At 41.2% G+C, this 25,844-nt stretch overlaps 1 protein-coding gene across 5 annotated transcripts; it reads right to left on the minus strand.

The window, feature by feature from the left end:
- Window positions 1–326: 326 nt before the first annotated feature.
- Window positions 327–24,935, minus strand: LOC134425235 (tropomodulin-3-like). 5 transcript variants are annotated; one of them, XM_063169690.1, is made up of 12 exons: window positions 24,881–24,897; window positions 23,869–24,042; window positions 18,515–18,711; window positions 16,978–17,134; window positions 9,857–9,979; window positions 9,185–9,274; window positions 8,546–8,676; window positions 7,493–7,600; window positions 5,928–6,071; window positions 5,446–5,590; window positions 4,291–4,359; window positions 327–3,346 (listed from the first exon to the last, which is right to left on the minus strand). In XM_063169690.1, the coding sequence occupies exons 3-11, from the start codon at window positions 18,638–18,640 to the stop codon at window positions 4,304–4,306; spliced, it is 1,080 nt and encodes a 359-aa protein (XP_063025760.1). In that variant the 5' UTR covers window positions 18,641–18,711; window positions 23,869–24,042; window positions 24,881–24,897; the 3' UTR covers window positions 327–3,346; window positions 4,291–4,303. The 5 variants fall into 5 exon arrangements, 4 of the variants coding, with proteins under 4 accessions (XP_063025760.1, XP_063025758.1, XP_063025759.1 ...); XM_063169688.1 differs by lacking the exon at window positions 24,881–24,897 and adding an exon at window positions 24,136–24,152; XR_010029619.1 differs by lacking the exon at window positions 24,881–24,897 and having other exon boundaries at window positions 4,220–4,359.
- Window positions 24,936–25,844: the final 909 nt, after the last annotated feature.

Raw genomic sequence — 25,844 nt, forward strand, 5'->3', positions numbered from 1 at the left:
GCCCGCACGGGGAGCGGCACCGCGGGGCCGGGCTGGGACCCGCACCGTGCCCGGCTGCCCCTCCGCACGCTCCCGGCGTGCCTGCAGCGCCCCGCACAGAGCAGCCGCGCTCCGCTCCCGGCAGCGCTCGCTCGGGCCCGCAGGTGCCGCTGTGGCGGCGCCGCTCCCGTGCTCTCAAAGCCCCGCCCCGCTCTGAGGGAAAGCCGCTCCCCTCAGCGGCACCGGCCGCTCCCGCCCGGCCGGAGAACGAACGGCTCTCACATAAACACAAGGGTTTCGAACAACTCTGTACAGTACTAAAAACAGCAAACAAACAAAACCCCGAAGCCACAACAAGAATACAGTACTTTAATAATCCAAAGATTAGTAACTGTTTTACAATCTGACAGCATATAGTGCTGATATGCTAAAATACTCAATACCTGCTTCCCCAATGGAAATTTAAATGGAACACTTGCTCGTTTGTAGCTTACAAACGCAGGATTACTCAAATTGCAGAGAGAGAGGCTATTTCTTTAAAATACAAGAGTAAATAGGTAATTGCTCTGAAATATTATGTTTCCATGCTTAGCTTGGAACCAACAGAATCAACATATGCGGTCATTTGATTTCTTCATTAAGCAGGAAAAACAATCAGTAAGAAAACAGAAACAGTATCTCTTTCAGAAAAAGCCCTTGTGTTTATGGTAACTGGCTACCACAGTAATGCCCTCCCTACACTCACAATCAGTGAAATCATACACAGGATCTCACTCGATGGCATTACATCAGTGCTCACTTTGTTTCTTGAGACTGTTGAAGATTCCCGGCTACAGACTGAATTTCTTCATTTATTCCAAAAAGGATACACACTGCATGGCACAAAAGTGATTGCTGTTTACTGTTCCATGCACCACACCAAAGGTCTTGCAACAATGTGGATAATTAGACCCTTCTGATTGAAAAAATTTGTTTTCCATGCCCAGATACAGTCAGGTATCTGTCCTGAAAGTCACAAGCAGTCAAATTTTTAGCTGTTGTCTACGGAGTTAAACCATTTAACTATCATTTGTGACAGGAAAATTAAGAGCTGAAACTTAAATGGCTCTGCCTTTGATTGGAATATAAATAATTAAACAGCCAAACTTGATTAAGTAAAAGCAGGAAAGGGATTTGGGCTATTATTTCCATAATCCAGCCTTTCAGTTTTCTCCTTCATTTTCAATTAGGAGATAACTGCCTAATCTTTTTAGGTAGTGATATAACAACTCATCATAGAATCCCAATACATGAACAGATTCTGTGAATATGCAGCCCTTCAACAAATGAAGGAAGACATTACAGCCTGTTTTTTGACACAAAATGATAATGGTGCCTAGCAAATCAAAAGTAAAGTGCAGCTTTAGGCAACTCAGCACATGAGATGCTTTGGCCATCTTTGTACAGCACTGCCTGTCTGTAACAATACACTTAACTTCTGATTGTATGCATATTGTATTAGAACTATTTCAAAGTTTATTTCAAAATCTAAAAAGTTCTTGAAAAGCCCAAACCAAAAGAAGCCCTTTTTGTTATTCACCAGAACACTTCAGGTATTGTTGTGAGGTTACAGTAAATGTAGTCTTTGGTTTTAACTGAACTAATTCCAACTTGGTTTTCAGAGCACATTATTTATCTGTAATTCTAATAAAACACTGATCTAGAAGTAGGGGGAAAAAAAGTTCTTCCATGAGTATAAACCAGTTATATACATCCTCACTGAAGGCACTATAGTTCAAAATTCTCTGTACAGTTGCAGTAAAACCTCCAGAATAAAGTCTGTCTTTAAAGATCCAAACCAAGACTTGCAGCAAATTACAGTGTGGGCACAGTGTCAGAGACTTGCTCTGTTTTTACAGTATATACAACCTGATGCAAAATTCTCAGTCCAATCTTTTCTACACATAAATGCTCACCACATTATGCTCTTTGGATGAAAACAGTTGTCAGTTGAATTCTCTGTTGCTATAAATACAGCCAAGCAGTCCTGTAGAACATTTTTGTGAACTCAAAGCAAACTAGTACAAGACAGTCCAAACAGAGCTACACCCAAAAGTTTCTAGATTTGCATATTTCAAGTGTACTGTGATTATGTACAGAAGTTGAAGTGATTCTTGTTGCCTTATTAGTTTGCTTACGGAACTTCAAACACTTCAACAATGACTACGCCCTAGAGATTTGACACAACATATTGGTTTGGTTTTGCATGTCTTAGGTAGTGTTTCAACATCAAGACAGATATAGAATGGAAAAACCCTTTCTTAAAAGTGTTACTTCATTATTGAAAACTGTTAGATTTGTATGAAGTACAAATAGCTTAATGTAATGTAACTTAGGCCAGTGGTCTTACAGTTAAGGCTGCTTTTCCTGTATAGTTATGCAGAATTTTAAATATGAATGTCCACTACTTCTAGAGAAATTGATACTTATGAATGCAGATAACAATTTTTAAACAAAGAATATAAACTAAATAATGCTGATGAACACATGAAATCAGTCTAAAAATGTCTTCAATTTAGATACAGAGCAAGATACAGTTATGGGACCTTTAGAAAAAGACTTTAAGGATTTAGATGTAACAGAAAAATTGTCATTTTGCAAGACTCCAGAATTTTTTTCTTGTTTTCCAAGGCTTCCATTTTTCTATTAGTCCCTCTAATTCCTTGGGAGAAGTCCTTAGCCAATGTATTTTTGTTTGGCTTGAAAGGATGTCTTTGAACTTGATTACAGTATCAAGAACAAATAAAAAACAAACTAGTAGAATTACAAATAACATTGCTGTAAAAGATTTCTCTTCAGTGCAGATGAACAAAGCTGAACAGCTCTACACGAGTGCAGCTGCTGGGTGAAGAATCCCTTTTCTCTAGAGCATTGTTGTCAGGAATATACACAACACACCCCTCCTGGTAAATACACACCCCCAGATTTTCTTAAAACATTTCAGTTGGGTCAGTACCTGCCCAATCATCTTAAAAGTCCCATTCTTTGACTACATACATACAATTATACCATTGATTTGCAATTACATTTTTAGTAGAAAGCACAGCCAAAGTCTTGAAATACAAAAAAAAGTTCTTAACAAAACCCCATCAAAACCTATGGTACAGAGACTGGCACAGTTGCTGTGTCTCCATCCATCCCAAAACTGTGCTGCATACCAGCAGGTGATTCTATTCTTTGCTTTAAAAGGAAGGGGGTTTCCAGTCTTTTCCCTTCTAACCAGGTCAGTGTAGTCCAAGGCTGCTGAAGCCCACGGCGCTGCCCGTGCTGACTCCACAGTTCTGGCAGCAGCTTTGCTAATTGTCCCCTTCAACCCTTCTCTTCCGAACTGCAGCAGGGAGACAAGAAAGAGAAGGTTTGCTATGTTAGCATTTTAACTGGCTTTTGTGTTCTGCAACATGAACAGTTACTTTGTCACATGAAGTACCATAAATTAAGTTAGCTAACACTTAGCATTAGACAGTAATTTAAGCAAATAAGCAGAGCTTATTGCCTTATTCACAAACAGTTGCAAATATTTCCAAGGAAGGACTTGTGGGAAACATTAATCATCTTATGTCTGATAAGCAGATTTAGCCAGGATTCTTTTTTTTTTACAGTTTTTGCAGTTTTTAGAGGTGAATTTAATTTACATGGCTTCAAAAGAAACACTACAAGAGCTTCACGCTACAGCTAACACAATTTATACACACAGATGTTACAATCAACAGCCTAACACCTTCCATTTATTAATAGAAACAATCAATTCTCAGAAAATACAAGAGCAACAAATATTTGTGATTAAAATAACTAAAAGCTCACTTTATTAAGATATGAGAATATGCACTATTGATTGAATGACTGGAGTTTTCCTCAATATTATTACTTTTGATGTTTTCACACTACCAAATTATGTTTTCCTTTTCTGTGCAGACAAAGCAAATGGCACTAAAGGTCTTGGACATCTCAATTTTGTTTAAAAAAGTGAAGCAAGCACATCTATACAAGAAGAAAGTGAATGTGCTCTTAAATTCACTCAACGGAAACTAGGTGGCAAAAGTTATTCATACCTGCTTTCATCAAACTGCAAGAACAGATGAAAAGAATTTCCAGCCCTAGACTTCTCCAATCATGCAGTTAAAAGTACACAAAGAACAGAGAAGTGGTACAACACAGTGTGAGCAAGGAAAAAGACGTAGACTTTTTTTTAGAAGGAACATACAAAGAGAGAAATTAGAGACTTCAAACATCTTGGTTTCAGTGCTTAATACCCAAGTGGGTACTCAGAGTAACCTTCTCTGTAGCTTCAGGGCTGGACAGATGAAAAGGTATTTGCAGAAACTTTTACTCGCATACTCCAGACTAAGAAAGCAAAGGAAAAAAGGCAAGATATCAATAGAAGCATAGATTTTGAACAGTCAAACACTAATAAGAGAACTAGGGAGAGAGGAAACCTCAGAAAGCTGTGAGACACCTGAAGCATTATGATAAAAAACCCAACTGGTTTAGAATCTATTTTGAGAAACAGATACGCAGTGTCTGAGTGCCTTTCTTATCTCTCTGTGCTCTATTCTAGTTACTCATCTTTTAGAGCTGTTCTCCTCCACTTTAACCTTTATTCAGAGTGGAATCAGATCTTTAAACCAAATTCCAATTTCCTGTGTCATTCCCTCTAATATATTCCTTAATTACCGCTACTACTACTAAACTGCCTGGTCCCTTTTCACACTGATGAGAGGTCACCACAAAGCATCTAAACCAAAAAGATTTAATTAAATAGAATTTTAAAATGAAGTTCCACTTGAATAGATGGACATTATTTTGTAGCTGAGTGCCTCAAGTATTTGACATTATTATACAAACTATTTCCGTTCATGTGCTATGTTATTGACCACTTTTCTGCTGATCCATTTAATTAGGATTCTACCTGATGAGCTCCAACAAACCTGACTGCAGCAAATAAAGATGCCACTGCTATCAGCTACTTGTGCATGAACAGAACCACCAAGGGAGAGATTACCCAGTCCCAGCCTCTGTACATGACAGTATGTTTAGTTTCCTTGCTCAAGCAATCCCAGTGACATTTGGATTCTGGCACTGAACACGGCATCCTACACTGTTAGTTTCAAGTACTGATTTTAAAGAGGAAATTAATCTTCTCTGAATACAACTGGGGGATCAAAACTCTTGTTTTCACTCCCTTTGCCACAACTCACATGAAATTTGAATGCTCTTGTTCTAGACTATGCTAAAAATTCTCCCCTCATGAACACCCTGCAACAAAACAGAAAACATCAAGCAGCAACAAAAAAGTAGGAGTAAAGCACAGGAGAAACCTGAAACAGATCTACTAATCTTGTGCTATCCTGGTTTTGTCAAGAGAGAAGGGGAATAAGCCCTTTAAAGCCTGTGCCCCACCCCCAGTCAATTAATGATGACAGGTCTTACCCAAATCATTGTTTTTTGTGATAGCTGCAGCTGCCCTGGCTCGAGGTCCCTGTTGTGTGAAATGGTATCCAAACTTGAGGATCTTGTTGTTTTCTTCAAGCATCTTGGCAATTTCTACTTCTGCAGCTGTGCCCAGCTGCTGCCTCTGTTAAAATAAAAGGTACACAGAGACAACAGAGCTTAGGTGTGTTCATCTTGAAAGAGATCCAAATACTTGCCCCATATCAGTCAATAAACACTTGGCTTCATTCTAGTTAATCAGATAGGCAGAAGGTCCTAAAATATATTTGTACATTTTAAAGCACAAGGAAGGACAGAAATCAACCTCAGCTGGATACTTCTGACAGTCTTAAGGACAATTGTTGATGGTGTTAAGATAATTAAACATAAAATATTTGAAGTGTTTATCACAGGCTGTCTTGTAAAAACATTCAATTAGGATTGGCTGGGTTTAGCTATGGTATCACCACCACCTCACTTACCTGATTATCAATTTTGATCTCTGTCAACGTTTCATTGTCTTTCAGTGCATCAACCAATGCCAGAATTCCAACTCCAGTGATGAAGTTTGATTCTATGTTCAAACTTTTTAATTTTGTGTTTCGTCTCAGCATATCTGCAAGAGCCTTTGAATATAAGAAAGCATCATTAAACTTTTGAATTTTGCTGCAGTACCTCATAGGACACAGCAATAACCACTTCCACTAACTAGTTCCATGGAACCAGCAAGTTCAGAGATGCAAGGTGTAACTTTGCAAGCTTTCACTTACTGAGACTGAGATGACTCTTTAGCCAGGCATTATCTACATTCCCTTCTTAAGTAGCATTCAGTCAAGAGAAGGCCTGTCTTTCTCTTGTTACAAACTAAAAAGCTACACAGAATATAAATGGTCTGAAATTAGCATATTGGACCAGTTCCATTTTGTAACACACAAATGAGCAATGCAGGCTGCTAAGCAAAGGCCAAAGAAAGGGCATTAGTCAACTGAGAGGAGAATTAGATATGGTTAATTTGTAAACAGGAGATCTGACTTTCAAAGTGCTTTTGTCTACAGATTTGGTAGGAAAAGGTAAAATTCAAAGCTCTAAGCACAGTAGCAGCATGTAGCTAAAGGCACTTTTATACCTGATGTTATTTCTGAGAAAGGAAGAAAACAGGAATGGCTAAGCGCTGAGTTTACTGGCAGAAAAACTCTGAATTTTTTTCTACCAAGTCACAATACAAAAAATGCAACAAAACCACACCTGAGGAAAGAGGCCTTTATGGATTTTTATTACATGTTTTAGTCCTGCTGAAAAGAAACTTTTTAATTGATCCAAACCCAAAGCTTTCAAATGCTCATTTGTTCATTTAATGGGAGTCTTTCAAAATAGTTGTTTTTTTCTAACTTGAATTTAAAACAAGTGCAAAGGATTGTCCTGGCAAAACAATTAATTTTGTTTTCTTACCTGTTTATTTGTAATTAAATAAGGTACTGCTTTAATTCAACATAGAAAAAACCAACCTGACAATAAATTATATTTAAGTTTCAAGCTAGATACTTTGACTAATATTATGCTTTTTATACCAATATTTTAAGCCAATCTTTGGTAGCAGGGAGATAGAGAAACAAGTATTTTTACAAATTAAACTAAAACTCTAGTTAGTTGAAAAATTTTATGGGTGTTTTTAAGTCCTGAAATGTACTTCCTGCAAATTAATTTTGAATGAACTATTGGCTACTGGAATGAACAGCAGGAACTAAACAATTAGGAGAGAAGGAAAAAAAGGAAGAAGGTTAGCAAAATGAAAAATCAGGGAAAGGGACTGGAATAAAGAATTCTCCCTCACACATCTCAAGCATTGCTGCATATTAAGTTACTAGTAATCATTTACCAACTTAGATACAACAAAGGTTTGTTAAAGAAAACATAATTTACAGTGTAGCAGAATGGAAACATTTTCATCCCTGATCATTTAAACTGGATTAAATTCAATCCCTTACCATTGCCTTTCCATCCTACCTTCCCTTGCACCCCACTTAAAGCCATTATTGAGAGTACTTACAACAGCAACAGGATCATTGCTTCGGGTGGCTGCCAGGCTGAAATTCTTCACATGTGTGTTGGTTTCTAAGGCTTTTGCAAATTCTTTCAGCGTTGGAATTGGTATGTTCTTGAATTAAAAATAGCATTTCACTCTCTTGAGACACACAAGTTTATCCCCTCCCCCCAACTTCTCTCACTATCTTATTCTCTTTACAGCAAAATGCCCTACAATTTTAACTACCATGGTCTCCAGCAGCCTCACAGTGAAGACCTACCCTAAGATGCAATGGCTGCAGGAGTCACCAATTCTATAAAGCAATCATTTATACAGAATAGTAGCAACCAAGCTTAAAAGGAATAATTTTAAAGAACTAATTAGGGTAGCAAATATCTCAGTTTATTGTATCAAACTTTGATCTGTTGCCTTTTTAAGCAGTTACTCTGGCTAGCATGTACCTGTTACACAGTACTCTTAAACCATGGGTTTTATTTCCCCAATTTAGTAAGGGGAACAAGCAGCCCTGGTTGCTGGCAAGGCTGTCTCTGGTGTCTGCACTGCAAGTCAGGGGTGCTGCAGTTCTGGTTTCTTTCAAGCAAATATACAAAAGCTTGTCATGTGTAAGAACACAACTGTGTTTTTACATATGACTTAGGAGAAGCTGCCCTAACTTCCACCAGCCCTTTTGTACAAGAATCAGAAGGATTAAAGGCACAAATATCCCTTTACTTGCAATAGAAACTGAGGGCACATTGCTTCATCAAGGACAAAGGATTCAGCAAAGTAGTTAACTCCACGATAATGACCTGCTGGAACTGCTGCCAGCTTGGCAGCTACAGAAATCTGGGCTGGCAGTGAGAAAGTCTAAGACTTTTTAAACACACATTTGGCAAGAGAAACCAAGATGGCTTATTGGTTTAGCTGCAGGTTCTGAGCTTATACACACTGCAACATTCAGCAGAAAGATTGCTGTACTTAGAATAAGCCTATCATGCTCTCTTAGACAGTTTTGCAGCTAAAAGTGTCTTCTACTGATAAAAACCAGCATATTTACTGCAGCCTTCATGTAATTACCTTAATGTTATTTAGATTAACTTCAACAAGACGAGAATCATTATCTTTAATCCTTTGCAGTGTCTCCTCCACATTTGTAGGATTTGGTGGTTCATCAAAAACAGGCAACATTTTTTCACCTTTTACTATATCTGAAAAGTAAGGCATTTAAATGTAATCAACTGGCTGCACACATTCATTGTGAATAAATTATCCACATACTAAATATTTCCTGTATTTAAAGATCATTTCATCAGAATTTACATCTCTCCCCCACCAAAAAAGCATACCATCCTCTCCTGACCATATTTTCATCAAGTTCAATTCTTTTCAATATCAAAAGTCCTCACAGCCTTTCTGCTTTTTTTTTTTTTTCCAGAAAGCACATAGGAGTTGAATTACAAACACAAATATAAAACCTAAGAATCAGCACACACAATGCATGCTTATGCCTATTTTGTCACCAAAAAATGACTTAAATGCAGAGGACACTGTAGTGTATGTATATTTCAACTCTTGCCAGAACTCAATTAGCAATGTTATGGGCATACACATTTCCAGACTAAGGCTGGACAGTCTAAAAGAATGTTGGTGAATGCTATAGGAACTGTGTGCAGTACAGAGAATTGATTTTTCTAGCACTCTTGTGTACACACTTACTTGAGAAGCTGTCTTTGTCAATCCCATTACTGCTTCCTACTACATCACAGAACTGATTGTTTGTTATCAAGTTGGACATTCCCAGTATTGCTGAAAAAGGAAAAAAAAAAAAAAGGAAAAAACAGTTTTTACTGTTCCTAATTCAGCTCAGATGCAGGGTTCTTTTAAATAACAAAACCTGACGTCTGTACAATACTTATCAGTACAAAAAGCCATTCAATATCTTAATTATTTGAAAAAAGTAGAAAAAATAATTAGAGACATTTTAGTTAATTTTCACATCTTAGAAAGTTCTGACTTCACCAGTTTCACCAACATTAAAAAGTGCAGCTCAATCACAAAAATGAAGCTTTAGGAATACAGGCACATACAAACACATTGTTATACACAAGAAAAAGCAGATACATACACATCAAAAACCAGCCAGTCTGAGGAATGGACTTAAAGGTTTTGAGTTTAAACATCAGGAATCTTTTGCAGGCCAAAATAATTAACTTCCTCACAAATGATCACAAACCAACAAAGTGAAACACTTCAAGCAAACTGGCAAACAACATAATGTGGCTTCTATCACAACTACAACATCCTGTAGATCAATACACCATCACATTAATTATAGATCTTCCTTCTCTAAATATGTGCCAGCCCATCCATCCTTCAAAAAATCCTCACCTGCAAGGTCACCCAGTTCTGTGTCTGTGGCACTGGTCAGGGCTTCCTCCAGTTCTGGATCAAGAGAGAATTTTTCTTCTGTGAAAGACTGCACAGGCTTTTGCTTGGGGATAAATATTTTCCCTGGAGTAAACAAAATGGAAAGTGTGATGTTACTTTGTATTATATCACTACTTATGTTTCAAATACTATGTTCTTAAAGAATACATATTACATTTAGTGAACACCAGGAGAACCACAGACAACATAAATGGCTCTTCTGCTGTTACAAGTCAGAGATGAGGAAAGAGTATAAACAAGAATAAATTTCCAGGAGTCTGGATCATGATTCCAACCTTATTTGCTTCTCCTAAGGATTAGACAGTAACATAAAGACCTGGATTATACATTTTGAACAGTCTAGAAGGACTGTAAGAAATATTTAGTATCAGCAGAGAAAGCTGAGTTTCCTCTCAAGGGAAAAAGGGTGCCAGGCAGAACTGTAATGGGAATGTGTCAGAGAGAGAATATCACAGAGTTATCTGAGATCACACACCTGACTATTCACTGCAGTTTTTAAACTATACACAAAATTTCTGATTTCAGATGTTAACCTAAGTTCTGAAGCAAAAAACCAAAGCTGAGTGAGAAAACCATGGTTTGTGAACAGCCCAAAACATGGTACCAGATTTCTCTGCCAGTGACACTGTTTTCTAAAATGATACTTAGAAAGGTCATCAAAACTCAATGGCAAAAGAACCAGGAGTAACATTACATTCTGCACCAGCCTTTAGGTTATTGCAGGCAGGTATTGGGAAAACTTATTTTAGAACACATGAATTAGGTAGAGGTCTGTGTAGTTACCATAAATCCTGAATGCACCTTTAGGGTAGGAAATCAGAATATGAGAAAGTCTTTCTAACAGTTCAGCTGTGAATGGTTTAGAACTGGTCCTTCAGAACAAAGAAGTCTTCCACTGGGTAAGAGCCAGGACAGGCAAGGGGTGCTTAGGTTCAGGACAAATTAACATGGCAAACAAAAGCTCTTTTACTGATGCATTTGAGAGAAATCATTCCCACCTATACAACTGTGAATCAAATCTTAAGAGCTATTTAAAGTTCAAGTTTTTCAAACTTTCCAAGTTGCCTGAGCTATCCACAGAAAGAGCAATGGAAAAGGAGTTCCAGCTCCCTTTTGTTATTTCCTGGGTAGGAAGTGGTGTTGATAATCACCCTATGAAGTCTCAGTCCTAATTCAGTAGCCCACCCTCTGCCATATCCATAGCTATAAAAAGTATTTCCACAGAGGAATCATCGCTGTCCCAATGTCCCAGTTACAGTGCTAGTAGGTGGAGTTTAGCATCACTAAACCCAAAATCATGTATTCCATATCTTCTCTAGATTACAGCAGTTTGTGGCCATTTCCTTTTAAAGGAAGTGAATGCATTCCCATTGGCACAGATTACAGAGAGGCACATCAGGTTTTTCTCTGACAACACAGTCTGATGACCAAGAGCTGTTGCTAGCAACACGGTATCTTTGTTCCTGGGTTGCTATCTCTTTGGAAACTTGTATAAATGGTCATTATCCATATTTAGAAGCAGAAAACAAACCTCCTTACATAACTGTACTGATTCCAAACAGTAGTTAAGTGCAGCTGACATTCATTACCTCAGATTTGATGGACAGTGCAAAAGAAATTGTTGGTGATTCAGGATTAAAAGAAAACCTTCATAAACTGACTCAGGATTAAAAGCAAACCTTCAGAAATTACACATTTCTTCTTCATAAATTGAAGGCTTATGTAGCAATTGTTTCAGGTTGTTTTGATATAAATGATGCAATGCATTTCTATCATTTTATTTTACCAGCATCACCTACTGGGGAGAGATTAACCTTTAACCTAAACTGTAGTTTATAGAAGAGAATGTTTGACAAGCTTTCACCAATCCATGAAGCACTCTGAGGAGCATACACATGATCTAAAGCCTTTCAGCAGCTATGTTTGTGTTATTTTCCCTCAGTAATATGGGCTAGTAAAAAGGTGAGGATTTTGGAGTACAAGGAAGGAGGACAGTGGGATTCGAGCACCTGAGCTTTAGTTCAGCCATCCTATTTGCAGCATCAGTGCTGCAGGAAGAGACCAGGAAAAATAAATTAACTTCAATTAAAAGCAACTTGACAAAAATGCATTTTAATCTGATTCAGCCTTCTGTCTAATTCATCCCACAGTGCTCACAAAAAGAGAACTACTTTTCCTGATGTTGCTGTTCAGTAATTCTTAAATTCATAGGTTAGAAATGTCTGGTTCAAATATTTGCTTCCTAAGAGTAATAAAAACTTATCCATACGTGCCTTTCTTTAGAAAACCTAAAGAGAGTGAGAAGTATAATCAGTTTTTACTAAAGTAAAAATGTTAAAAGCCACTGCCCTCCAGAAATGTTCACTGCAGCCAACTCCAGTCACATGAGCTGGGTCAGGAGCAGTTTTGGTTATAAAGCAAGTCACACCCTTGTGTACATAATTTCTCATTCACTGGCTTCTTTTTGTCCTAGAACAGAAATCAGAGTTTTACAATGTACATACAAAAGCAGATCCTTCCCCCACTCCCTTCTAGCAATGAACTTACTTCCAGAAGGGTAAGACCCCTGTGTCTCTGGGGACAGTGATCTCACTCCAGGCCTGCTGCCAATACAGTTCAGCAAGTCCCTTCCCCCCTCCTAATGCAAGCTTTAAATAAAACCAAAAACCACTACACATCTGTGCAGCTTGCCTGGCCCTCAAGTGGAACATTTCCAAATAGCAGGGTTTTTATTACATGAAGGAACATGACAGCTCCCTTACAGCCAGCCAGGATAATGCAAAGATGAAGCAATACAACATGAAGAGGCAAATTTCAGGGACGTTCACATCATTTTTGTAATACATACAGGCAGGTGTTCCATGTCTTTCAGCTACATGCTGGATGATGCACATGCAGGATTAAGTCAGAGGCCTCCTCTACTGCAGAATGAACTTTCAGTTCAAGTTCCACCCAGCTGCACTGCTCTAAAGGCAGGAACACTGGATGGTGTTTATGGAAGTGCCCTGGACACTTCCCACACAGAAGCACAGGATTTAAGGTGGGACTCAGTACCTTGCAGAAATCAGGTCTGTTCAGTGGGGCCATGCACTGCACATTGCTGGTACTATTCTCACACACCCCACACTAACAGGCAGCCACACCTAGCACAGCAGAAGAAAGTCTAAATTCCACTTTTAGGGTACTCCATTTGGGAAAACAAATCAAGTGCTACCTGAGAACATCTGAATACAAGCTTTTCTCACCACTGACTTCATGAAGAGAAGTGAGCAACATCTGATGCATTCCTTACATCTTGTGTTCCTTTAACTTTGCTTAGTTCAGAAATTTATCTAATACACACTTCATCAATCTCCACTTCTTACCATGTAACAAATTTAGGTTTATCAATTCCCTTGTAAGCACAATTTCATACTAATGTTTCTAATTCAACTTACAAGTGAGTTCCTCAATGTCCTAGTGCAGAAGCAGAGCTGTTATCTGCTATCTGATCTGATTACAGGCCACAGAGCAATAAATAAGAAAACTGTTTTACATTAAAGCTGGAGTATCACATGTTTCTTCTAGTGCTCTTGTATGGAGAATATCAATTTGACAAGCTGCTTCTGCAAATATCCTACAGGATATTAGCTTCACTTCACAACATGTAACACACTTCCTTTAAAGACTTTAAAATGATTGAATGGCAAACAGATAACACAGCATCCCAAATCCTGCTGCAACAGAAGGCAATGGTGATCTGGAGCAACAACTGAGCAGGGTGCCAACAGAAGAGCTTTAGTTTCAGTAGTAGTTTCAGCTACAGTTTCACTGTTTTCTGAGTGACAGAGAAGGGGAAAAACCAAACCAAACCAAGCCTAAAGCAGAGGTTACATGAACTGCAAATCTAGATAGAACAAACACACCCCTGCAGGAATGCAAAGGGAAGAGAGAGCCACAATTAGAAGAGTGCAAAGGCTGGAAATGCAAAGCTTTGCTTACACAGCACTTAGCTCATGCCTTGCACTACACAGCACAAAGTGCATTACTATCTCAGATATGTCTTTATGTCAGCAGCAATAATTGTCTTCTTCTGCTGTTCCAGGAGGAGGAGCATTGGTCAGAGTCAGTCAGATGAGTGGAACACACTTGAGGGCAACAGCCTTCAGTGCTGAGGCCTTGCTTCACTGCTTGGATGAGAGCTCCTTCTCCTTGCAGTATACCCTGGAAAATCTTTATGACATACTTCCATACACACATTGAGACAAAGCTAGTTCTGTTACAATATTACCACACTGATCTCATTAATCTCTTGAACATTGGTTTACTGTATGGTTCAACACTTAATTGGAACAGAATGTGACTTAAATCATTAAAATCATTTTTTAAAACAAAGTAAGTTTTTAAGGATGCTTTTAGAAACAAAATCAAGGCACTGGGAAAATGGAATACAGTACAATTTAGGGATAAAACATTGCATTTCTTTAGCATTGTTCATTTCACCACAGCAGGACACTTTACATTATTTCTGATCTTCCACATGCCATAGCACAAAATAAAAGAGGTTCCAAAGACCTGGAGCAATTACATCATCTATCACTGAAAGAGTAGCAACACTATTTTAATAACATGTTACCCCAAAATTAGGTACTTGGGGTGTCTGGAAGAGAGTCTTTTCCTTCACACTCTAGTAGGAAAACAAGGTTACCAGAATCAGTAGCAAGACAGGATATTTAAAATTAATCTAGGGTAAGCTTCTTTGATAAATCTGCAGACCAAATCACCATGCAGGACATCAGTTCTACTAAAATAGAAAAAGGAAAGAGAAGGGTAGATTTTTCCTCTTTTTGCTCCGTGAAATGAAAAATTGGAACAAGTTAGAGCAAGGAGATGAGCCAGGGACACAGAAATATTTTAGCAAATTCTGACCCAACAAATGGCACCAAAAAAAAACCAGCTGCAGCTTCAATCCATCTCTTTCCTCCCAATACCTCTGGAACTAAGGTTATATTTGTCACATTTCTCCTAAATTAACAGGAGAATCAAGCAGCATTTTCACCTACCCTTCTTCCACAATTTGCTATTGTTTCTTCATAACATGTATTTCTAGATGAAATGAAAAATTATAACCCAGTTTACTTGTCTGTTGGTCTGTTTTAATATTAACAAAAAACACATTAGGATACAAGCCCTCTATAACAAAAAGCATCCTACTCAAGTATTAATTACACTGTATGCCCTTTCCAAGTTCTCCATCTAGATCAATATCATAATTTCTTGATTTAAATGATTAAATTATTTACAATTGCCATTTTTGTGCAAAATGGCAACAAATGCAACAGCAAGTCAAATTTGCACCATAATACTTTCATGAGGGGAAAAGAAAAGGTTATCCCTCACTACTCCAACATGAGCTTGACCTTCTTGCCTCCTGCCCACTCAACAGAGCAATTTGGATACTAAACATTTGTTTTAATGAATGTTTAGTTTTAATGAAAGTAATCTACATTTCACTTTTGTATTATTTTCTCTTCTCCTACAGCACTCAAATAAATGACAGAAGTTACTAAATAGCAACTTTTTTTTACGAGATACAGGAAATTTTACTACACTGGTATGACTCATTGCAACAAGCAGACAGACCATTTAGTAATACTTTATTACATAAAGGAAATGACATTTGATCTTTCTTAACCAAGCTCTGCATTACAGCTGGACCTTTCTGTTTCTCTGCAAGATTCTCACAGATTTTATCTACCCAAGCAAATACTTTTATGTGTGCATGTAGACGTAAGCTGACTTTAGAGAGCCATCTATGTGAAAGGAGCACTAGCAGTCAGCAGAAAATGCAGTGTTAGAGCACATCCTCCTTGCCCAGCTCACTCACAGGATTCAAGGATTCCCCAATCAGCTGTGAGCCCCAAATATACTGAACTCAGTCACACTTAGCCATCAGTCTGTCTCCAACACAGCCTGGCAGATGTGTCAGGAGAGCAGCAGGAGCCAGGCACAGCAGAACACAACATGAGCAGGTCCTTGGCAGCAGCAGGGGTGCCACCAAGGCCCTGCTGCTGTGGGTGCCTCTGCCTTCTACAGTGAATACATTGCACTGTCCTGCACTTGCTTACTCCTGCAGGTTCAGTCACCAAACTCCCCTTCTGCTGTCAGCAAAGAGTGCCACAGTTATCTCTCAACACAAAGGGAGCTGAGCTACACAATAAAGTAAAAAATGCTCTGTGAAGGAAGTCCCTCATACATGGTGCAGCACACTGTAAAGTCACAATCTCTCTATTACTTCAAGAAAAAGGGAGGCATCAGCATTGTCAGGTAAAGCTATCTGGCACAGGAAGAGAAAATGCATTTTCTCAAACAAAATTTTCACCAAACAGACCCCACAATCATATACACAAACTCAGTGGATGAATGAAGACTCAATTCTGAAATAAGCAATGATTCACACCAGAGAATTAAGCAGAATTAAAGGGTTTCAAACCCTTAAGAAAAGACCACAAACCACTGCCAGATTTCAAAACTTGTAATGTTAACTATATAATTAGTCAGGAGTAACTATGCAATCTTATTAAACCCTTTAGTAAGGATGCTAGAAAAACACCATGACTGCATACACCACTTGTATGGCCTTGTCAGTCTACATCATTCTCAAACATTACTGTCTACCACATCATTCAATTTCTCTAATCCAACACAGGGTTATAAAGGTTGCTGCCTGTATTCAACACAAGGCATAAGCCACAGGCACCATGACAGCATTTGTCATTATTGACATAAATCAGAGTTAGCTCTTACTTTGGAGAATATCATGCCCATCAGAACTTCACAATCTATGATAAAATCTCTGAGTCTTACTTCCTTCCTGCGCTACACACAAAGAGCACACCAGCCCCAGCAGCACAAATGCCTGAACAGGAAACCTCCTGGCCCTGCACAGCAGCAGCCATTGGAAATGCTCTGAGTTAGAAGCATTACAGCTCCCAGTGCTTCAACCAAATTCGTTCACAGTAGTTCTGGCTCCTCCACTTCAGAGATTTCACAAGCACTCACATGGGAAGGGGTGCTGTTACCTTTCTTTTCCCTTGTGAAAGGCACATAGTCCTCCCTGTCCTTGTACTCCAGGGCCTGCTTCTCCAGGTACGCCAGGAGCCGCTCCCTGTCGAAGGGAGCCGAGGCCTTCTTGGCAGTCTGGTCCTTCTGCCGGAAGCCCGCGGGCAGCAGCGCGTTCTGCAAAACAAACGCAGCACAGCTCACAAAGTCTGCCTGAGCACCTGCTCAGCTTCATTTCCCACTTCCTCCTCACTCCCTGCAAGGTTCAGCCCTGATACATCATCTTTTGTAGGCAATCCTTGATCTCCCTGCCAACTTCCTTTTTTTGGGGCAGGGAAGGACACAAGGTAATCTAGACGTGGAGAATATAATGAAAATACAGCACACTGTGCTCTCAGTAGGATAGGAGCAATTCTTTAAGTGCAATAGCTCCCAGCATTCAATTTACCAGTTACTTTGCCTTTCTTTCCTAGAATCAGCACTGTTTAAATGAGCACTACTAAATAAAACTCAGCTATTTACAGTTTAGACATTCAGCAAGAGACTATTTCCTCTGTCACTTACATCCATGTGATTTTAAGTCTTTAAGACAACTGACTCCACTATTATTTTAACTCAGTATTCCTGGTTTTGACTTGACTCAAGGTGGGATGTTTCTTTGATAATATCAACATATTTCAACAAAGAGAAAAAAAAAAGGATATTAGTACAGAATGACCAGAATGTATAGGAATTCTGCCTGCCATGAAAGACAACCAGTCCCTTCTGCCAGTTCTCCTCTGTTAAAACATCCATAAAGTCAAAGGCATTTAACATATCAGTAACACCTTGCAGTGCAACAAAACATAATCATGTTCATGATCATAATATTCTGAACTGATCCCTGCACATCAAGATTAAACTAATCCTGGTTTTATTACAGCAAAACCAGAGAGAACCATGAGGGGAAAACACAAGTCTTGAAGTCTTAAACTAGCTCCACTATCTGTAGAGGACAACTCAGCACTTTGTAGCAGAAAGCTGTAATATTCTTTTTTCAGTATCCCATGCTGACATAATCATTCAGGAGCTTAGCAATTACTTGTCTTCTCTTCACAAAGTCAGCATGAGGACAGGAATAGATGTAAGCTACCAGATAGAGGACCAGGACTCATTAGAAGAAGTTGGCACCCTCCTACTCCCATCAAGCTCCACAGCAGAAATAATAAAACAAACATGGATGCAAAAGGGCTGTTTACCAGACAGCACTGGAAACAGGAAAGTTAAACAGGCCTTTCTAAATAAACTTTCTTCTCAAGAACATGAACAACAGCAATTCTTATTTATAAATCAATCCCGGAAAGCTCCTCCCAGCTATCCCTTCTTATGTTCTCCTTGGCTGCAGTTGTGTCCACCTTGCAAACAGGAAATAAGTACTATATACACATATATATCTGTGAGATCATCAGCAGGCTATGAAAAACTCTGTAGAAATTATATTGTACAAAGCCTCAATTTATTTTAGACTAGTAATGGAACAAATGAAAAAAAATAAAACTTCTCTTGGCTAATGCCTACCTCGGGGTCAAGATCATCCAAAACAGTTTCCAGTTGTTTCAGCTCTTCTTCCGAAAGCTTGCCAAGAATTTCATCCTCATCGAGATCTTTGTACTTGTCCAAGTCCTTTCGAAATGGGAGTGTCATGACTTGGGCAGTGGCAAGTTGCTCAAGCACTTCAAAACCAAGTCTTAATTCCTATCCAGATCTATGAAAAACTGAAAAAGAAATAAGCAGAATTAAGGTAAATACCCCAACTACAAAGCATCTTCAGCCTCCATGTACATCTGTGAAAGGAAAGCTTTGTCACCCAGGGCTGGTACTGTTACTCAACAGCTGACAAGGAGCACCTGGAAGCTGTGCTTCTTCACTAATGAAAATCCTGTCCCACCATGCCTTTGTCCATCAGTACTCAAACCATATCTAATTAAGCTATATCTATTTTCAAATCAAACTCAATACTCAATCCTCTTGACAAGAACACCAAAGCCATAATTCCCACAGAGCAGGGCAGGAGAGAGGAGATCCTACCATTTATGAGTCCAGTTTAACATCTTCATTTTTTACACATAATGAAGCCAAAAGAAGAGTTAAGATGCTCCACATTTATTGTTGCTACAGCAGTTCAAGGGCACTTCAGGATAACTTCCTATAAACAAGGTAATTGGTTATTACTGACTCATACCCTTGTATATTACCTACAGAGGAAACAAAGGAAGTTTGCCTCCAAGTTAATTATAGCACTACCATTGAAACAACATTCTGTTCTGTCCAAGGAAAATTACAATAGCTTGATGAAAAGCATAGGAAATACAGCTTCTAAGTGGCAGCACTCCAGTCAATCCTATGACCATAAAAAATGAAATTAAAAACAATTTTTTGAAAAAATTAAAAATAAAGAATAAGCTGGTCACTAAATGTTCTATTTAGAGGAAACCAGAGTCCTTCAAAATGTACAGTCTCTATAGCGCTTCTCAAAGACAAGGAGAGGGCAGGGAACATCTTTTCTAACCTCCCACAATTTTTGATGGAAAAAACAGTTAATCCCATCAGTGTTCTAGCTGACAAGTTGTTTCCTCTCATTTTTCTGAAACAAGTTCTAGGACTCTCCTTTTGTTCAGCCAAATTCTTGCTTGAAGCTGACCACACAGACAAAGAAAAGGTAATTGTGATGAGTCCCTGTGAATAAGCAAGAAAGTCCATAGGGTGTTTGGGAAGCAAAAGCTAAATGTATACATTCCTGTTCATTAGTCTCCTTAAATCCTTTTTTTGGCTCTACAGAAATACTCAACACAGGCCAGGCACACAGTAAAAATATTTTTTTCTCCAGTAGCCCCTATCCAAGGACAGATGCCACACCATAAATACAAGTGCATTGCTTCAAATCCACACTTACACTGTCCTTCAAAACCAGATCAATTTAGTCCCTGCCTCTTAAGCAGCAGGAAAAGGCAGGCTGTATATACATACATGCTATACCAGGGAATCCTTCACACAGGATTCCTCCACCTCAGCTGTTTACATCCAGAAAGTTCTCCCTGGCTGCCACAGTTACATATGGTGACATTTTAATTCAGAGACACTGAACAGACCTGAGCACACAGAGGTTCATCCACACCATTCTGTCAAGTGTACCTGTAAAATTAACCTGGTTTTAACAATTGCCTTTGCAAGAACAGTGAATTTCCAGGTCCTATCAACATGTACACCTGAATGAGGAATATATTCAGCTATTTTCAGGATGTCTGCTTTTAAGAAAGTATTGCTTTTAAGAAACAAACAGAAGAGCTTTATTGTGAACTACAGTTGACACTGATAGGACCAAAGCTGACCTTTGCAAGGATCTCTCAAACATAAGGAGGAATTCTGCTTTTTGTGGTAAATTACATCAAAAGAACTGTGGTTTCCTCTGAACTAAACCAAACCATGGTGGAAGAGCCCAGACCTTTTGCAAGAGGCTACAGAGCTAGGGCCATCCAAGTTACTGGCTGCAGAAAATGCAGAGAGTAGCACACCTATGTTTTCCTAAGTTCCAAAAGTAATTAAAGGAGTGACTCTGTGGCCCAGAGAGCCACCTCCTACAGTTTTCATAGTCTGGCAGTATTTGTTTCTCCAGGTGCAAGCAGCTGATGGACAATTAGCTGATGCCACACAATCTGCATGTGAACTTCTCATTCCTGGAGCCTTAATGTTCTGCCCTTCCTGATCCAGTTCAAGCCATTACACAGGATCACAGGAGAAAAACATTTCCTGCAGCTCATTACACATTGCTCTTTGTGACCAGGCTGCCCTGCACCAAGACACTGCTATTTACCACATTTCTGCATGTCCATTTGCATTCAAATATTAAAAGGTGCAGTTTTAACAGGTAATTATAAGGAGCAGAATGGTTAGTAAGCTGCAGAATTGTGCTGCCCTTACTCTGAAAGAGACTTGCACGGCATAACCATACATTATCTTCATCAACATCATCTGTTTTTCCTCTCCATTAATTGCCACAAAATGCTGTCATCCAGAATTAATTACATTTTACTTACTGCATTGGGATATTTTGTATTGGAAAACTACTCATCCTTTGTAATACATTCATTAATTTTCAGGTCACAGCCCTTAGTCTCACTTGTTTGTATACAACCAAAGAAGCCAAGGCAACTCTTCAGGTACAGCGTTCACACACACAAACGCACACAAAAGTGAAAAATAAAGCAGCAGACCAAAAAGCCACAGTTTCTGTAACTGAGGCTTCACTTCAGCAAGAAGAGAATCATCACATGTGGCCTGGCAAATACAAATTTAAATATTTTTGGACATATTTTCTAATACCTATCAGGGATATTTTTTTAAAATATGAAAACACCCTTAAAGTGAGACACCTTTAAGTTGTATGATGGTAGCACTGGTGAGCACACTGAGATTGCTTGGCAACGACTCTCAAACATTCCCTACAAAAGCAAACACACCATTTACAACACTTGCATACAACATGCTAAAAATCAGGTTTTAAAACATAGTGTAAGGAATTCTCACTACCTAAAAAGGGCATAAAGGCCAGCTAAAGCCCTAATCTAATCAAACAAGCCTTTCACCTCCCATTAAACACACTTAGTGCTCTATTTGCTTTCCATCAATTGCTGTAGCAGTTCAGCATAGAGACACATGCATAACAAAATACAGGCTTTTAGAAGGAGCAGTTACTTGGCCTATGAATATTTGTGGCACATTTTACATATACATACACACATATATATAGATGTGTATATGTGTGTTCTTAATGCAAAATCATGGGAAAAACTGTAACCATCAATTCTGGCTTTGCAAATATTTTGCCCTTTTTTCATGAGCACAGCTAGTTTACTTTCAAGTATCCTTCTTAGCTTTACCATGAAAACATTGCATAAAAGTCCAAAGAGTTAATATTTTTTCTCAGATATATAACTGTAACATGAAGTTCTCAACACCAGCAACTTCACAGTCACATTTAGAGAAACTGAAAGAAAGCCATCACTTCTAGTCCATCAAATGTCAATTCCCTGTTTGTTAAGCAGAAGAGAAGCTGAAAATCAGAAAGGAAGAAATTCTGCTGGACATCACAGAGAAAAAAAATCTTGCCATTATCCCAGGCCTGGGAAATCAATGAAGAACTAAAGAAATGAGAAAACAGCAGTAACTTTGTGTCATTGTATATGCCATTACCTGAATAACCACTTGAAAGACTGTCAAACAACTTTCACACATTTCTTATGCACAAGTCAAAATATTTTTTCTCCCTTCCTCTCTGAAAGTATATTTTTAAAAACCAGAAGATTCTAAAAACAGCAAGCTTCCAATTATCTTTCAAAAACTCCACCCCTTACCCCCCCTGAAATTTCTGTTTTATTCAAAAACATAATTTCCTGGGAGGCAAACAGGAGAAACTCTTTAGATATAACTTGCCCACAGGAAACAACAGTGTTGTTAAAGTTCACTCCAAATGGCTTCCGTGACTTGGATTTGAAAATAGAAGCAACATCATGAAAAACAAACTGAGCTGGGTTTGGCCAGCACAGTCAGAGCTCACTTTAATCTCATTTGTTCCTCATGAGCCTCCTTCCCCCAGCCTCTGGGTGACCCCAGCAGAGCAGGGGGCTCTGGAGCAGGGGGTGTGCAGGGCTGTCAGCATTCCTGCACCACGCAGGGCCCCAGACCCTCCCAGCTGCTTGGAGCAGCCAAAGCTGAGCATTTCCCCAGGGAACCCCTCTGATGGCAACAATTCTATTTTCCAGTGTGCAAGATTGTACAGAACTCTTTATGAAGAATGTACTGCACTTGAAAGAGCTATCTTTACTTACTAAAGCAAGGACAAAAATGAGTAAATATAAATATTACCATCATCCCAGCAGGTTCCTTGGGATATTTTTGTAATGCTTCATAAGTCTCCCTAGCAGAAAGCTTTTAGAAACCCACCTGAGGCTTCCAAAGCCCCAGGCTGGAGTAGGGCACAGGATCAGGGCTGTCCTGCCCCGGGAAGGAGCAGAGATCCCCCAGCCCAGGGCTCATGGAGCCAGCAGGTGGCAGCTCACCTTTGCCCACACTTCTCCTCAGGGTAAACTGTGTTTTCCAGGTGGGAACACACAACTATTCTGGGCTATTTTCCTAGAAAAGCAATCCCAAGGCTTCATTCTGTTCAAAGAGACAATTCACTGAGCTTTATACATGGCAAACTGAGCTTCTCTAATTTCATATTTGTCCAGACAGTGACCCAGGGAGTGGAGGGGGACAGGCAGCTACTGCAGAGTAACTACACACACCATGCAGATGCTTCCATAGTGAAGGAAATCTGAACACATCTGTGCTTCCACTTCCTGCAAGCTCCTCCTCTGTATCAGAGGGCACCTGCAACCAAAGCCCACTTTGCTCTTTTATAAATCCTGTGTACAATAACACAGAATTGGGACACAGCTCTCCTGCAGACAGGGTGCTCTGAGTGATGACCAAGCTGCCAAGCTGGCATTGTCCCATAAAAACTTACTCCTGTGTGCCTGTTCCTGAAGGCATTGCAGGGCTAAACAGACATATCCAGTCAGCCCAGGCAATGGCAGAGGTGACAGGGCCAGGAGCCCCAAAGCCAGTGCCTGGCAAGCTGCACAGGGCATAGAACTGGCAGCAGCTCAGCACACCCATGGCACTTCCAGGCACGCTCACCAAACTTGCTGCAGGGCAGGTGTTACAATCCCAAATAAATACAAGGCTCAGATAAGATAAAAATCCCAGGTGCCCCAAAAAGTTCCTCAGTGACAAATCGCCACTCCAGCTGTCCATTCTCCCTCCCAACATGCAGAAAGCTAGTGACTGGCCAGGATGAGGGATGTTTAGGCATAACTTTTCCCAGAAAATACCTGGATGTTCTTCAATAGAAACCTGCTGCCCATTAATATACAGTATCTGCTCCTGGAGGAATTGCCTGCTGGTGTCTTAGTCAAAAAGAAACTTCAGAAGCAAGCTACCTGAACGTTTATTGAAACATTCAGTTATCTTTTATCCATTGCAGGAAAGTGGCAAAACTTACAAGCCTGGAACAGAACAACAGAAGAAATTTAATTCATTTCCATTCTATTACTTCAGGAAAACTTCTGAGTACAAGTCAATTTCAGGTCCTCTCTTACATCACCGGCTGCTTTCAATCTCTCCACACCTGACACCGTAGCCAAACTTTAGTTATGAGGATTGATCCAGCACATTGCAGCAAACTTTAAGTACACGGCAACCTCCCTATTACATCGCTTATTTCAACACGACCCGCAGAGCGCCGGGCTCTCAGAGCAGGGCCCCGAAAGCTCCGAGCAGCTCCCGGGACAAGCCCCGGGCAGGGCCGCACGGGAGGCTCCGGGAGCGCCGGCCCGGTGTCGGTGCACGGTCGCACCCCGCCCCGGAAAGGCATCCATCCCTCCGCCACCGACCGCGGGGAGAGCCGTGGAAACACACGCAGCAAACTGAAAGCATTACGGGCACCAGCTCTACAGGAGAAGTTTCCCCAGTCTCCGTTTTCGGGCTGCTCAGCAGAGCGGGGCGCTGGCTGAACACCCAGCCCAGCCCCGCAGCTCCCCCGGCCCCTCAGCCCCGCGCCCACCGCCCGGGCAGGCCCCGCTGTCGGGCCCGCCGCCGCCCCGGCCGGACCCCCCCGCTCCCCAGCACCGGCGGGGCTCCGGGCCCCGTGAGCCGCCGGGGTCCGGCCGGGCGGGCTCAACCCAGCCCCGTCTTCCTGCTCCCACCGGGCTCCCGCCGCGGCGGGCGGAGGGCTCTGCCCGCCCGAGCCCAGCCCGGCCCGGCTCCACCCGGCACCCCCGTCCCGTCCCGTCCCGTCCCGTCCCGTCCCGTCCCGTCCCGTCCCGCCGCAGCCGCTCCCCTCACCCCGCCGGCCGCCGCTCCCCGCTCGCCCAGCCCGACCAGCAGCGCCGCGCCTGCGCCCCGCGCACGCCGGGAGCCGCCGAGCCGCCCGCGCCTGCGCCTGCGCCTACGCGCGAGTGAGGGCGGGGCTCCTGGGAGCGGCGGGGCCTGCGCGGGGCCGGTCCCGGTCCCGATACCGGTCCCGATACCGGTCCAGGTGCCTGTCCGGGTACCCGCCCGGGCCATGGAGGTGCTCAAGGGCAGGTTGGACGGGCTGTGCAAGGTGCCCTTGTCCGGCAGGGCGCTGGATCGAGGTGATCTGCGGGGTCCCTTGTGAGGCAGCCCGTGCCCCTGGGCTGTGTGGCGGCCCCTCCGCAGGGCGCACCCCCTGTGTGCAGCCCCCCGCGGGGCAAAGCGCCGGGGCCGCCCCGCCCGTGGGACCCTTCTCGGCCCTCCGCGGCCTTGCAGATCTCTTGTAGCTTCTGTCTGCCTTTGGCCCCTTCAGGATCCTCTTCTCCTCTGCCCACGCCTTGTTTCATCTGTTGAAACGTGCAGCTTCCCCTGTGCTCTGTCAGGCAGGGCACCGCGCAGAGGCCTGCAGGGCCCTGTCCCCCCCTGACCCGCAAAGGGAGCACGGACGGGGACGCGGCGGCTGCTCCTGGCGAGCTCCGGGCCAGAGCTCCTTCTGCTGGCACGGGGCAGGCGGGATCCAAGCACCAAGGTGCCCAATGTGCTTAAGGTGTGTGCTTAATCATCAGGATTTTGAGGATGTTTCACCTACCTGCTAAGCACCACCTGTTAGTAAACAATATTCTGGATGCAATTTTTTAAAGGTTTATAATGTGACTAGAAGACTTGGACAGTGGAAGTTCCACTGGTGCTGAAAAAATGCACATGCAGAGCAAGAGCAGATGCAGCACGGAGCTACTCACTGCTGGTCACAGAGGAAAAAAAGCACAGCAGGAAAAAAAGCCTCCAACATAATCCT

This window comes from Melospiza melodia, chromosome 15 (assembly GCF_035770615.1).
Source record: "Melospiza melodia melodia isolate bMelMel2 chromosome 15, bMelMel2.pri, whole genome shotgun sequence".
Lineage (NCBI taxonomy): Eukaryota > Metazoa > Chordata > Aves > Passeriformes > Passerellidae > Melospiza > Melospiza melodia.

Coding starts and splice junctions, on each gene's coding strand:
- LOC134425235 (XM_063169689.1), bottom strand. CDS start 18,640: ATGACACTCCCATTTCGAAAGGACTTGGACAAGTACAAAGATCTCGAT. Junction 17,135..18,514: donor TGGATGATCTTGACCCCGAG/GTAGGCATTAGC, acceptor TTTGTTTTGCAG/AACGCGCTGCTGCCCGCGGG. Junction 9,275..9,856: donor AGAACTGGGTGACCTTGCAG/GTGAGGATTTTT, acceptor TTCCTTTTTCAG/CAATACTGGGAATGTCCAAC.